The sequence below is a fragment of the Pieris napi genome, chromosome 14, assembly GCF_905475465.1.
Source record: "Pieris napi chromosome 14, ilPieNapi1.2, whole genome shotgun sequence".
NCBI classification, from domain to species: Eukaryota; Metazoa; Arthropoda; class Insecta; order Lepidoptera; family Pieridae; genus Pieris; species Pieris napi.
In genome coordinates, this window is record NC_062247.1 from 9825975 (window position 1) to 9838925 (window position 12951).

The following is a 12951-nucleotide window of genomic DNA, read 5'->3' on the forward strand; positions in this document are numbered from 1 at the left end:
CTTTTTATTTTTGTCGGTTTTTAATGAACGGTGTTGCCATTTTGTATCGGAGTTCCATAGACTTTGGGAAAAATAGAATTTGAATTCAAAGAAATTATAAATGATCTTGATAAATACCTATGAAATGCATGAATTAAAATAATTACACATTATTATGGTATTTATTGTTGTTTATTTATATTATTTATGTAATTGTTCAAACCCTATTTTTGAGAAATCTTAAAAATAACTGGTGTGATTTTGTATGTCACCTGGCAGCCCTGGCATATTATAGTGACAACGAAATTCAAACTATAACCTAACCGATGTCTCTCGCTTCACATCTGTTATTTTCGTTTCCCTGAATCTTCTACCATTTATTACCTGACTACCCTAAAAATTTGAGTTAGGAGTGGAACATATGAAATTAAAAAATCTGTTAGAAATAGAATTTCTTCAACAAAAATATAAATTAGTATTAGAAATATGTATTACACTTAAAAAAAGAATCAGAAAATAAATGATTAAAATGAAACAAGTTTTGTTTTGATATTCTTTATTACCAAACAAATTACCTAGTTAAATTGTGCAATCACAGATTGCCGGAATGCTAGACCTGTAGGAGATCTTTCATTGTTTGTGTTACTCAACTTCTGCTGTCAGCAAGATCACCATCATCATAAGCATCCCCTCTCTGTATACCTATATTATGAAATACAGCACAAGCTATAATTATATATAACTAGTATTTGTCAATTTTGACTGTAGTCCTAGCTGTAAACATGGAAATTTCCTTTTTCACACTCCGAAAAACCTTTAAAAAATATGCCTAGTTCTTATTTGAGAATAATTATAAATATTGTCAGCTCTTGTCATTGGATTTAAAAGTGTTGTTAACATGAAGTTAAGTGCTGGATAACCGCTGTCACCTACTAAAACAGGCATTTTCTAAATATCCTGCTGTCATGTGAACTGCCAGGCCACCTAGTCACTATAGCAAATATTTCCATATCAGGCCCTATTATTGCTTGCACATTTACAGAAAAATACCCTTTTTTATTTCTGTATGCTTCAGAGTGAGCGATACCTTTGGGTCTATTAATTTTTATATGGGTGCAGTCAATAGCTCAGATTATACTGTTTAGGCCATGGTGAGTATTAGATCTTCCTAATTCTTCAAACTTCGCTATGTTCATATTTCTTTTCTTCTCTTACAAATCTAGGAAGTAATTTACTCAACTCTGCAGAGACTTTATTTAATTAAACAGACTGTAGATTGGCTTATGCTGTTCAGATCACCACACACCATCTGTAATGTCAATAAATTATAATTAGTCACATATATGTTTTGTTTCTGAAAGTCAGAAGAGAAAAGTCTTCAACATATTATGTATTTAAAATCATTTGAGAAGAGGTATAATATATCAAATTGAAAAACCATACATATTTATGAACACAATATTACCTGAAAACATCCAGTTGCATTTTTATGCCTTAATGCAATAAGTATTTGCAATTGCGGTAGGTTTGGCGATCCTCTGTTGTTATAAGGTTGCAAGTTTGTAATGATCAGCGTCAGGATCACATTTAATACCGTGTGTTTCAAAATACGGTTCCTTCTTTTGAATTCATTCTCACCGTACAGGATGGAAGGATTTTGGTTTTATTAGTTCCGAACATATACAACACTTATAAGCTCATACAAACAGAAACAGAAAAGAGAAAAAGTGGTTTAAAATTTTCAATTGTTGATAGTTGATACAAGTGCACTGTTGCTGTTGTCAAAACATTGCGATCCGTTCTACGTATTAAAATTATTGTCATCTTTAAATAATTAATACATTTTCTAAAGGTTACTCGTAAATTTGTAGTTATTGCAATAATAAAATAAATGAATACATAAATAACAATAAATTGAAGATATATGTGTACCGTTTTAGATGTTTAAATATTTGTTATTGTTTACTTTTTTAAAGGATAATAAACAAAGTATTGCATGAAATGAAACATCAATTTGTATTTTGACATTTTCTGTCTTAGCTTGGGCTTAGCTTAATCTCACCGTTAAAATGTCTATAAATACGAAATCATAGTTTAACCTTAGTGTACACTAAGCAAAGTTTTTCGTAAGGTAAGTCTGAGCAAAGTCCAAGTGCGCACTATAGATCTCACCCTCAGACATGTCGGTTGCTCAGGTTGTCAGGATGTTTTCCTTCACCGTTCGAGCAAATGTTAAATGCGCAAATCAAAAGAAAGTCCATTGGTACATAGCCGGGAATCGAACCTTTTAAATTAGTTTTATATATAGGTAAAGTCAGGGCCTGATTAACCCTTAGGCTAATTAGGCTGAAGCCTAGGGCGCGACGATCTAGGGGGGCGCAGGTGCGCTGAAATCGTGTCTTTGCTAGCATCATCCCCAGCATAATTCAACTACACCGAGACAAAACACTAAATGAACTGTGAACTGAAAAAGCTTGGGAGTCCCTGATTTTAACAAAAGATGTTGAAATTTATAAAAGCCCGCGTAAAACAAACACTGATTTATCATTCAAATCGATTGGTGGTAGAGCGAGTGAGATGGCAATAGCACAGCTCGCTGCGCCCGGTGAAACGCATCAACGACGCACGGGGACTCCCCGGTGGTTAACATATTTTGTAGTTTATTTATACTTTTCTGCGTTATATTTGTCTAATAGTTCGTTCGTCATAACATAGCTCGCGTATATTCGTTTTTGGTGATATTTATTGTTCTTTCCTAAGTGTTACTGTATTTTTTTAAGACGTTTTATGAGTGGTAATGAGAATAGTTTTATAGTAAAAAAGCCAAGTGGAGCAGAATACAGAAAAAAAGAAAAAGAAAAGAAGCTAGAAAACATTTTAAAAAATACTCGTAAAATCGAAACATTTTTTACGAGCTCTGCAGAAAGGAACGAAACGGTGACGAATAGTGCAGTATCTTCAGCGATTTCTTGCCCTGGTCCCTCCACCGCGGACTGTAATGTATACGTTTCTCCGTCCGACACTAGCCCTACAGTAGCAATAAGGCCGATGATCTACTATGAAAACGAAATTATAACAGAAGAAAAGCCCCCGTCAAGCATTCCGTCAAGTGACCCTGCACTATGGCAAGTAAACAATGAATTTCGAGATTATATTGCTAAAAAAGGACTGCAACAAAACGAAGAAATAGATTTTTCCAGACCAGAAAGGCAGTATAAAAATAAAAAAAGATTTCTATCTAAAAACATGTTCGAAATGAAGCTCGTTAATGGCAAAATTGTGAAGAGAAGCTGGTTAGTGTATTCAGAATCCACAGGTCACGTGTTTTGTGGACCTTTCAAGTTATATGGAGGAACATCCGTATTTGCCAAAAGTGGATTTAATGACTGGAAAAATGCTAACCTAATAACTGATCATGACAATTCTCCGGATCATCGTAAATGTTTGGGACAATATGTATCAAGAGGAAATTTTTTACAAAGAATGGATACCCAAATAGTCAAACAATATAATGAAGAAATGACTTATTGGCGAAATGTATTACTACGTGTAATAGAAACAATAAAGTTTTTAGCTTCTCGTGGGCTTCCATTTCACGGTCAAAATGAAGTTATTGGATCTGCATTAAACGGAAATTTTCTTGGCTGTATTGAGCTTATATCTAAATTTGATCCTTTCATGGCTGAACATGTGGTAAGATTTGGGCAAAAAGATAGAGGTTCTTCATCCTACTTGTCATCCTCTATAATCGATGAATTTATTTTACTGCTGGCTGACGAAGTTCGACTTTCGATTGTAGGAGAAATAAAAAAAGCAAAATATTATTCGATAAGCATTGATTCTACTCCAGATATTTCACACACCGATCAGTTGACATTTATTATTCGTTATATTTTGCCTGAAGGAGAACCTGTCGAACTCTTTGTTACATTTTTACCCAATTGCGGTCACAAAGGTGAAGACATGGAGGAGGCTGTTCTTAGGACCATTAATAAAACTTTGGAACTTGATATTAAAGACTGTCGTGGCCAAAGTTATAATAATGCTAGCAAAATGTCTGGTCAATACAAAGGTCTTCAGTCAAGAATTAAAGCTGTAAATCCTCTGGCTACTTTTGTTCCTTGTGCAGCGCATTCTCTCCAACTCGTGGGATCAGTTGCCGCGGAAAGTAGTGACGAGTCAGCTGCTTTTTTTACACTGGAACAACAACTTTACAATTTTTTTTCTGGATCTACAAGCAGATGGCAACTTTTAGTATCCAAATTAGATGAAGAATCGACGGTACTAAAAAATCTGTCAAAAACTCGATGGAGTGCGCGAGCAGATGCAAGCAAAGCCTTATACAGTTCATACAAACAGGTTCTGGAAGTATTAAACTCTATTTGCGAAGACAAAAATCAATGTAAAGAGACCAAAATAGAAGCAAAAGCAATTTTAGAAAAAATGAAAGAATTGGCGAAAGATCTTTTTCAGCTCTTAAAAGAATAAAAAAATACTTGGGCTCCACACTCCGCCAACAAAAACTTGCAGCGCTCTCGCTAATGTACATAGAAAGTGACTTTTTAAAAACTATTAAATTTGAAAATTTTTTGGAAAAATTTGCAAACTCAAAGCAAGAAAAAGGCCTTTTGTATGAGCTTATAATAATTAGGTACTTAATTACTGTAATTTTCAAATAAATCATTAATCATTAGAAAAAATGTTTCACTTGTATGATTCCTCTCGTCTTTTTTAAAGATAGCAACAGAAGTATAAATATATTAAAAATAACTTAAGTCAAAGCAAAATCACATACTAGATGACCACGTCCATGGTTGGTTTAGACCGACCGTAATACACCTGTCACCTGGCGGGGGCGCATCCTGGTAAATAGCCTAGAGCGGTCAGAACTCTTGATCAGGCCCTGGGTAAAGTAAATTGTAAATACTGAACGAGTATATACTCGTTGATTGTGATGATTACTTAATTAATAACGTCAGAATAATAATTAATATTATTTCGTTTATAGAAGAGAAAATTGAATTAATTAAATTCATAATGTGTAAAATATACACTATGATGTTCATAAATCCGAGTCGGGCAGTTAAATATCCATAAAGGGCAGGGATTCATTATGAAACAGTTAACATCCAAATATAATTACTCGTTAGAAGCCAGTTTTGCGGGTGGTATTTGATGGCAGTAATAAAATACTTTGATTATCATATGTAGAATAAATACATATTATAACGCGATTAAGGAATTTATACCTTTAAATTAATAAACTCAAAAGTGTTGTAATAGAAATACACTGTACATGATAATTAAGAAACAGCAAGCAACATGCCTAACAAATTACTAAGCTTCCTTTCTTCATGAGTGTACCAATTCTTAAAAGTCCGGCAACGCACTTGTGAACCCTCTGGCAATATGAGTGTCAGTAATTACGTCCTAATTAAGTAATTAGTTCAAAGCTCGTACTGCTGTCATACATTAAATATTATGGCAGCTGAATTTCAGTGCATTTATGAAATTAGAGAGCTTATTCAGGAATACTTTAAGGAATTATATCAACATTAACATACAATATATGTAGAATTAAACATTTATTTTATTTTATTATGTTTTCAAACAACATAATATATGTTATAAGGACAATCAAATACTTGAAAATGTGTTTTATAAACGATATAATAATAATAATAAAGCCCGTTTTATTTCCAATCATGGCAAAATACATATTATTATACATAGCTTAGATTATTTTACATTTCTATACATTTTTGAAGTGAAACTTCTTTATCGGGGTTGGAAAAAAACTTGTTGAAAAAAAAGGTTGCGTTACGCGTCACATGTTTCGGTTACGCGTCAGTGTCACATTTGACCGTTACGCGCGTCTTTTTCTTGTCCCTACCACGGTTGATTCAAAGAGATTCTAAACCATTAATAACAAAAATGTATAATAACGATGTATAATAATGATACTAAAAATTATATTACAATTTATAAAATTCTGTAATAATCTTAGTGGTAATAAGGTAAAATGATATAATTGTATTATTTGTATTCAAGTCTGTGATATTAAAAGCCTTTTGTTAAACTTTATCTAATTTAACTTTATTTAACCAATTTCTGTAAAGTTGCATATAGTAGATCATTTTTCGAAAAATAAGGTCATAAAGAAGTTTCACTTCTTACGTGTGTACACCTAGTACACGCACACATTTTTTTTTCTTTTGCTTGTTATTCTATATTCTAGCTTCCTTCAGTACCGTCGATCGGAATCCCTTCACGGGTAAAGGCCTCCTCCAGCTTTTTCCAACTGACTCTGTCTATGGCTCCCTTTCTCCATTCGTTTCCTGCTACCGCTTCTATTTCTTCTATCCACCACACTATTTTTTTTTTAAAGGTAAGGATATACATGTGTGAAAATGACATGGGAACTTAAGAAGGCACAGCGTTTACCAGATCCATGCAACTTCCTCACAATATCGTATATTTAAGGACTATTCATTAACATTGTAAATTGTTATGAAAAAATGATTGCTATATCGAGGTGGCAGGCGCAATGAAACTTGAGTAACGTTCGTATTTTTTTGTATATTTTTGAAAGTCTCGTGCGCTATAATGATAGCTTTTATTACACTAAGAAAAGTTCGAGTGGAAACTGAAAAAGAAAAATAATAATTAGAATTGTTGTGTTCCACTTATCTGTATGAATATAATAAGCAAATTGAACCTCGTTGTATTCACGATTTTGTATACCTCTTTTCCTTAGTCAAAGTTAACAATATAAACAAAAAAGTAAAAACATAAAACCTAAACCTTTTTATAATTAATTACAAATAATGCAATTTGTGAATTCAGGCAGTGAGCAACTAAACATATCCGTCTTAGGGTGCGCAAGACACGCGTAAATGGTGCTTCTTTAAGGGTGAGATCTATAGTCCGCACTTGGACTTTGCTCTGACTTAACTATCGAGCTAAGACACAGTCGGTATTTATAGAGCAAACTGCGAATCCCTCCCTAGTGTTGGCTTAGCTTAATCTCAAGTCCACGAAATCGACGACTTACCAAAAACTTTGACTATAAGCCTAACAAAAATAATGGCCTAAAATTTGCTTTACCATCATATCTTTTACTGGACTTTTTATTTTTGTCGGTTTTTAATGAACGGTGTTGCCATTTTGTATCGGAGTTCCATAGACTTTGGGAAAAATAGAATTTGAATTCAAAGAAATTATAAATGATCTTGATAAATACCTATGAAATACATGAATTAAAATAATTACACATTATTATGGTATTTATTGTTGTTTATTTATATTATTTAAACTCAAACTCAAACTCAAACTCAAACTTTATTGCATTCCTTATGTACATAATTAATCAAAATAATGAATAAGGACCTTGGCTAGGCACAGCAATGTTTTAAAAGGGCATGCTTTATTATATTTCATTATATTCTTATACATTCCTATTCTTATAAGATACATTATTTATTTGGTATATTTACTTTGGTTTTACGTTGCGAAAAGGTACTTAACATTATTTATAAACTTAACTTTTATAAAGAAATTAAAATCTATCAGTCAGATACTCTGTAATAGTGTAATAACATTTCTTATATAATAATTCCTTTAGAAATTTGGTAAACCTCAGGTTATTTGTTTCATTCTTCAAATTTTCTGGTAATTTGTTATATATTTTTATGGAGGAGGTCAATGGTCCTGATTGATGTAACTTTAGTCTGGATGTAGGTGGAATCAGTTGGTTTTTAAACGGTTTTATTTAGCTCACCCCGTTTGTTTTATTTATTCTTGGGTCAAATTTAGTAATTCAAATTTCACCCTCTTCCTGTCAACCGATTAATCTGAAATTTTGTATACACTTTGGATTTTGGTGACAATACAATAAACTAAATAAATAAAATAAAAATAAATAAATAAATAAATATTATATAATATATAAATATATATTATATATACATATATATATATATAACATTATATTAAAAACTGTATCTATTTTATTAATTAAATATATATTATATTTATATTATAGAATTGATTTATTTATATAAACTAACGGGCAAGGAACCTTGCAATAATGAAGCACTAAATGAATTAAACAGAATGCGAAATAAAAACTAAAAACTAGAAAATAAAAATAGGTAAAAAAACTTTTTAAGTTAAACGGTTTTATGTTAAACATACATTGCAATGTTTAAGATAAATGTACTAAAAACCAAAAAATAATAAAATAGATACAGTCGTGGGAATTATAAACATATGCATAGACTAGACTAAAATAAAACCGTAGGGCACGTCAATTGTCTTCAATCGTTGATTAAAATGTTTGTTTTGTAATGTTACACTATAATTAGGCAGTTGTTCAACCGACAACGATGGACGTGTGATAAGTAGGGCTAGAATGTGGAAACAAGCTAGCTAGCAAGCTCGATTATAAGCGAGTTTTAGGGTTTCATAGTGGTGAGCGAGTAGTACTTTTATCATATGTTTTGTCGATTAAAGACAAACTACGAGCAGTGAAACGATTCCTCGCCAGCCAGCAGTGTGAATGTCCAACGATAAACTAGTTGAAACATCTCTTTTATTTACATGGAGTGGAACTATTGGAATTTCCATGAGCAAGAAAATAGTAAGTAATTTCCTCACCGTCTGCGGGCCAACTGCCTATTTTAACGACGAATTAAACGATTCTTCTATCGCACATTAAGTCGATAATTTGTAGACAATTGACGTGCCCCACGGTTTTATTTTAGTCTAGTCTATGCATATGTTTATAATTCCCACGACTGTATCTATTTTATTATTTTTTGGTTTTTAGTACATTTATCTTAAACATTGCAATGTATGTTTAACATAAAACCGTTTAACTTAAAAAGTTTTTTTACCTATTTTTATTACGAGAAGGTCTTAATGAGTAAAGGGTTTTTGTATCTTCCCTTTTTTTATACATATTAGGATATTTGCGAATAAATTTACATGTTTCAAGTATATATATGCCAGGTAGAGTAAGAATATTGTTCCGAATGAAGTGGGGCTTGCATGAGTCAGTATTTCCTATATTAACTAAAATTCTCAGAAGTTTTTTTTGGCTTGTAAATACGGCAGTGGCATCTACACTGCTACCCCATAAGATAACACCATAGCTTAACCAGGAGTAAGCATAAGAGTAGTAGGTGACTAGAGCTGTTTTCATATCTGTGGATTTTTTAATTTCGCGAAGTGCGTATGCGAATCGAGACAGTTTTAATTTAACCTTATTTACATGAGACTTCCAGTCTATATGGGAGTCTATGTCTAAACCTAATAGTGTGAACTTTTGAACCTTTTCTATGTTATAACCATTATATGTTAATTTTATGTCAATTTGAGTTTTTTGATAGGGATGGAATGTCATAAGTTTAGTTTTTTCGTAGTTTATTTCCAGATTATGTAGTCTTAGCCAGCTATCCGCTTTATCTATAGTCATTTGTAGTTTTGTGTTAATTTCTAATTTATTTTCGCCTGATATCAATATCGAAATGTCATCAGCAAACAAAATACATGGCTCATGCATCACTTTAGGAAGGTCATTTATGTAGATCAAAAATAGAAGGCATCCTATCACGCTTCCTTGAGGAATTGAAGCTTTCAGCCTTCTATTTTCAGATCTAATGTGTTGAATTTCGCAAGATTTGTGATCGAAATGTTCTATTTCAACTTGCTGTTGTCTATTGAATAAATATGATTTGAACCACTCATGAGTGTCACCGCGAATTCCAATATTGTATAGTTTATCTAATAGTATGTCAAATTGAACTTTGTCATATGCTTTCGTCATGTCGAGTAATAATCCTATTGCGTATTGTTTGTCATTAATAATGTCAAGTGCTCCTTGAATATATTTAAAGACGGACAATGTGGTTGATCTATGTCTTCGAAAGCCGTTTTGGGACTCATCGAATAGTTTAAATTTTTCACAAAACTGATAGATGCGATCGCACATAACTTTTTCAAATATCTTCGAAGCTGTTGGTAAAAGGGCAATTGGGCGGTAATTATTGGGATTTGTTTTTAAATTCTTTTTATGAATGGGCTTAACTATAGAAATTTTCAATAAGTCTGGGAAAATGCTTTCACTAAATGATTGATCTATTAACATACATAGAGGCATGGTCAGCAGTTCTGCACATTCTCTGAAGAGAGTTGGGGGAAGTTCGTCAATTCCATGACTATGTTTGTTTTTGAGGTTTTTTAATATATTAAATATTTCTAGGGGTTGCACAGGTCTGAGAAAAAAAGTATGCTCTGCTTGATATGAAGAATGGCGAGCGTGCGATAGTGACGGTGAAGAAGTTACAGTCTCTCCGATAGTTGCGAAAAAGTTATTGAAGGCGTTAGCTACTTGTTTTGGTTCTGTATATTTTACGTTGTTAATCTGTAGTTCTACGTTATGTTTTTCCTTAAATGGTTTTTTATTCGTCCGCTCATTTATTACATTCCACATTGTTTTTATGACATTATTAGACTTTTTCATTTTTTTTATGTAATTAAGTTTTTTGGAATTATTTACAATAGTTTTAAGTAGCTTTTCATACTTTTTATAGTATTCTGATAGTATTTTGTTATTATTTTTTAATATAAATGTTTTTAATAATCTTTTATTTTTAGATGACCTTTTTATACCTTTAGTTAGCCAGTATTTTTTTGGTGTAGTTTTGAGGTTTATTTTTGTTTTGGGTATACATTTATTTAAAGTATTTGTCATCATGTTATGAAATGCATTATAGTTTTCATTTATATTATTATTTTCTTTAATTACATCACACCAATTTATTTCAGCAAGTTGTGACTTAAAAAGGTTTATATTTTTATCATTATATAATCTTTTAGTTATAAACCATTTATTATTCTTTGAGAGCTTTGGTATTTTAATATTTAAGACTGTAGATAGATGATTTGTAAATCCGAAGTCCTTTACTGATATGTGTAAGTTTTTGTCAATGAAATTTGTAAATATTAGATCTAGACATGTTGATGAAGTTTGTGTAAAGTGTGTTGCTTCCTTAATGTGTTGGGTTAATCTGTTTTCTAGCATAAGTTCTAAAAATTGTGTAGTTTTTGGTGTATTTTCGAGCATGTTTATATTAAAGTCTCCTCCTATTACTACTTTGGACTTAGAATAATGTTTATTAATATATTTTAAGATTAAATTTATAATATCATAAAATATGTTCTCACTCCTTCCATTCCAGTATACAGTTACCAGTAAAATGTCTTCTTTAATCAGGTAAGTGGCGCATGCTTCAAGGACATATTCCGTTGATAGGTTACTTATATCTCGTATTTCAGTACATTCGATGTGCTCTTGCAGAAGTATACAGACGCCGCCTCCAATCCTTTTCTCGCGACAGAAGGATGCTGCAGTTTTGTACCCTGTAAATTTTATTAAATCTAATTTGGCTTGAGAAAGCCAAGATTCTGAAATACATATTGCTTGAAATGTTGGGTCTTGATCGATGAAGGCTTCTAATGTACTTTGTTTATTGTAAAGACTCTGGAAATTTTGGTAGAGGATTTTCAGAACTATATCTGGTTTTGCGAAAGGAATTGTTGTTAGAGTGTTGTTGGTAGGCGTCATAATTAGGCAAGGCTGATTGACCAGGTTGGTCAGTACTGTATCTTTCAGTCTCGTTGTAGTGAGTCATCTGTTCTTCGGATGAATTGTTAGCGTTGTCGAGTTTTATTTTTATTAATTTTCTCTCAATATAAAGTTGGTTATTTTTAATAATAGCATGTTGTCCATTTTTTCGTGCCTTAATCATTTGTTCCCTCATAATTTTCCTTTCTCGTCTTGCGTTCTTATCCAAAAATTCAATGACAGACAATCCAGTTCCCTTGAAGTAATTAGTGTTTTCTAGTATAAATTTTACCGTTCGTTTGCTTATGAGTTCAATAATTAGGGGACGATTGTAATCATAAGTATATTTTCCTACTCTACGTGTTTCCTCAATGTATCCTGTTAAATCAATATTAAGAATATCTCGAAAAATATCTATTACTCTATTATGTGTATCGTCTTCGTGCTCTTTGTAGTATTCATGCAAGCCATATAGAACTATCGTCCTATTGTTATTTTTTTCCGGGTTATCTGTAGTTGATGTTGCCATACTAGAGAGACTACCGAGACTGGTTGTCAATTTTTTTAATTCGTTTTTTATGTTTTCATTTTCTTTTGTCAGCTTTTCTATGGTATTGCGAATTTCCCCAATTTCAAGTTTTCTTAGTGAATTTTCTTTTTTTAAGTAAATAGTACCGCTTCTAATTTCTTCTCTGAATTTGTCTATTGCTTGGTTTATTTCTCCCTGAATTGTGGCTCGCAATTCAGTTATTATTGACTTATTATTATTCTTTAATTGTGTGTCTAACATTTCTTTTAGGTTTTCCAATATTAATTTAGTCTGTTCGTTTTGGCTTTGAATGGCTTCAGTGAGATGCGAGTTTAGCGTGTCTCCTAGTATGCTTAAATCTTCAGAATTAATTGAATCGTTGTTAGGAATTTTAGGTTTACGTATTGTTATATTTGAGCTCTGAGACGGTGTATTCTCCGATTGTATTCCCTCACAGGCTCTAGCACTTGTTGGGGTATTCATATTTGTTGGTTTTGGCGTCTTAAAGTAGCATTCTGGACATTTCCAGTTTTCTTTACATTCTTTATCCATTTCCTCATTAAAACGCTGTATTGATACGCGAGCACAATTTAAATCGTAATAGTTTCGACAAGAAGAACATTTTAAGAATTCTCTTTTTGGTAGTATTTCGTTACATCCGCCACATTTTGTTTGTTGCTTATTATTTTGCTTTATCTGATTCATTTTAATTTTGTGGACAGAGTCCCCTAGCGGCGAATAGCGGCGCAATTACAGGTAATCAATCAATAGGGTGATTTGGCTGTATTGTTTCAACCCTTTTTTACAGATGGCG

General features: G+C 32.1%; 2 protein-coding genes and 1 long non-coding RNA gene across 3 annotated transcripts; 1 reads left to right on the top strand and 2 right to left on the bottom strand.

Moving 5' to 3' along the window:
- Positions 1 to 518: 518 nt before the first annotated feature.
- Positions 519 to 1741, bottom strand: LOC125056035. The gene is made up of 2 exons (XR_007117984.1): positions 1445 to 1741; positions 519 to 1288 (listed from the first exon to the last, which is right to left on the bottom strand). It is a non-coding gene; the product is annotated as an uncharacterized LOC125056035 (long non-coding RNA).
- Positions 1742 to 3027: 1286 nt separating this feature from the next.
- On the top strand, positions 3028 to 4467 carry LOC125056305. Its single transcript, XM_047659337.1, has one exon. The coding sequence runs from the start codon at positions 3028 to 3030 to the stop codon at positions 4465 to 4467; it is 1440 nt and encodes a 479-aa protein (XP_047515293.1).
- Positions 4468 to 11510: 7043 nt separating this feature from the next.
- Positions 11511 to 12689, bottom strand: LOC125056307 (synaptonemal complex protein ZIP1-like). The gene has a single exon (XM_047659339.1). The coding sequence runs from the start codon at positions 12687 to 12689 to the stop codon at positions 11511 to 11513; it is 1179 nt and encodes a 392-aa protein (XP_047515295.1).
- Between the last annotated feature and the right edge of the window lie 262 nt (positions 12690 to 12951).

Excerpts from the sequence above, each read along its gene's own strand:
- LOC125056305 (XM_047659337.1), top strand. The coding sequence starts at position 3,028 with ATGATCTACTATGAAAACGAAATTATAACAGAAGAAAAGCCCCCGTCA.
- LOC125056307 (XM_047659339.1), bottom strand. The coding sequence starts at position 12,689 with ATGGATAAAGAATGTAAAGAAAACTGGAAATGTCCAGAATGCTACTTT.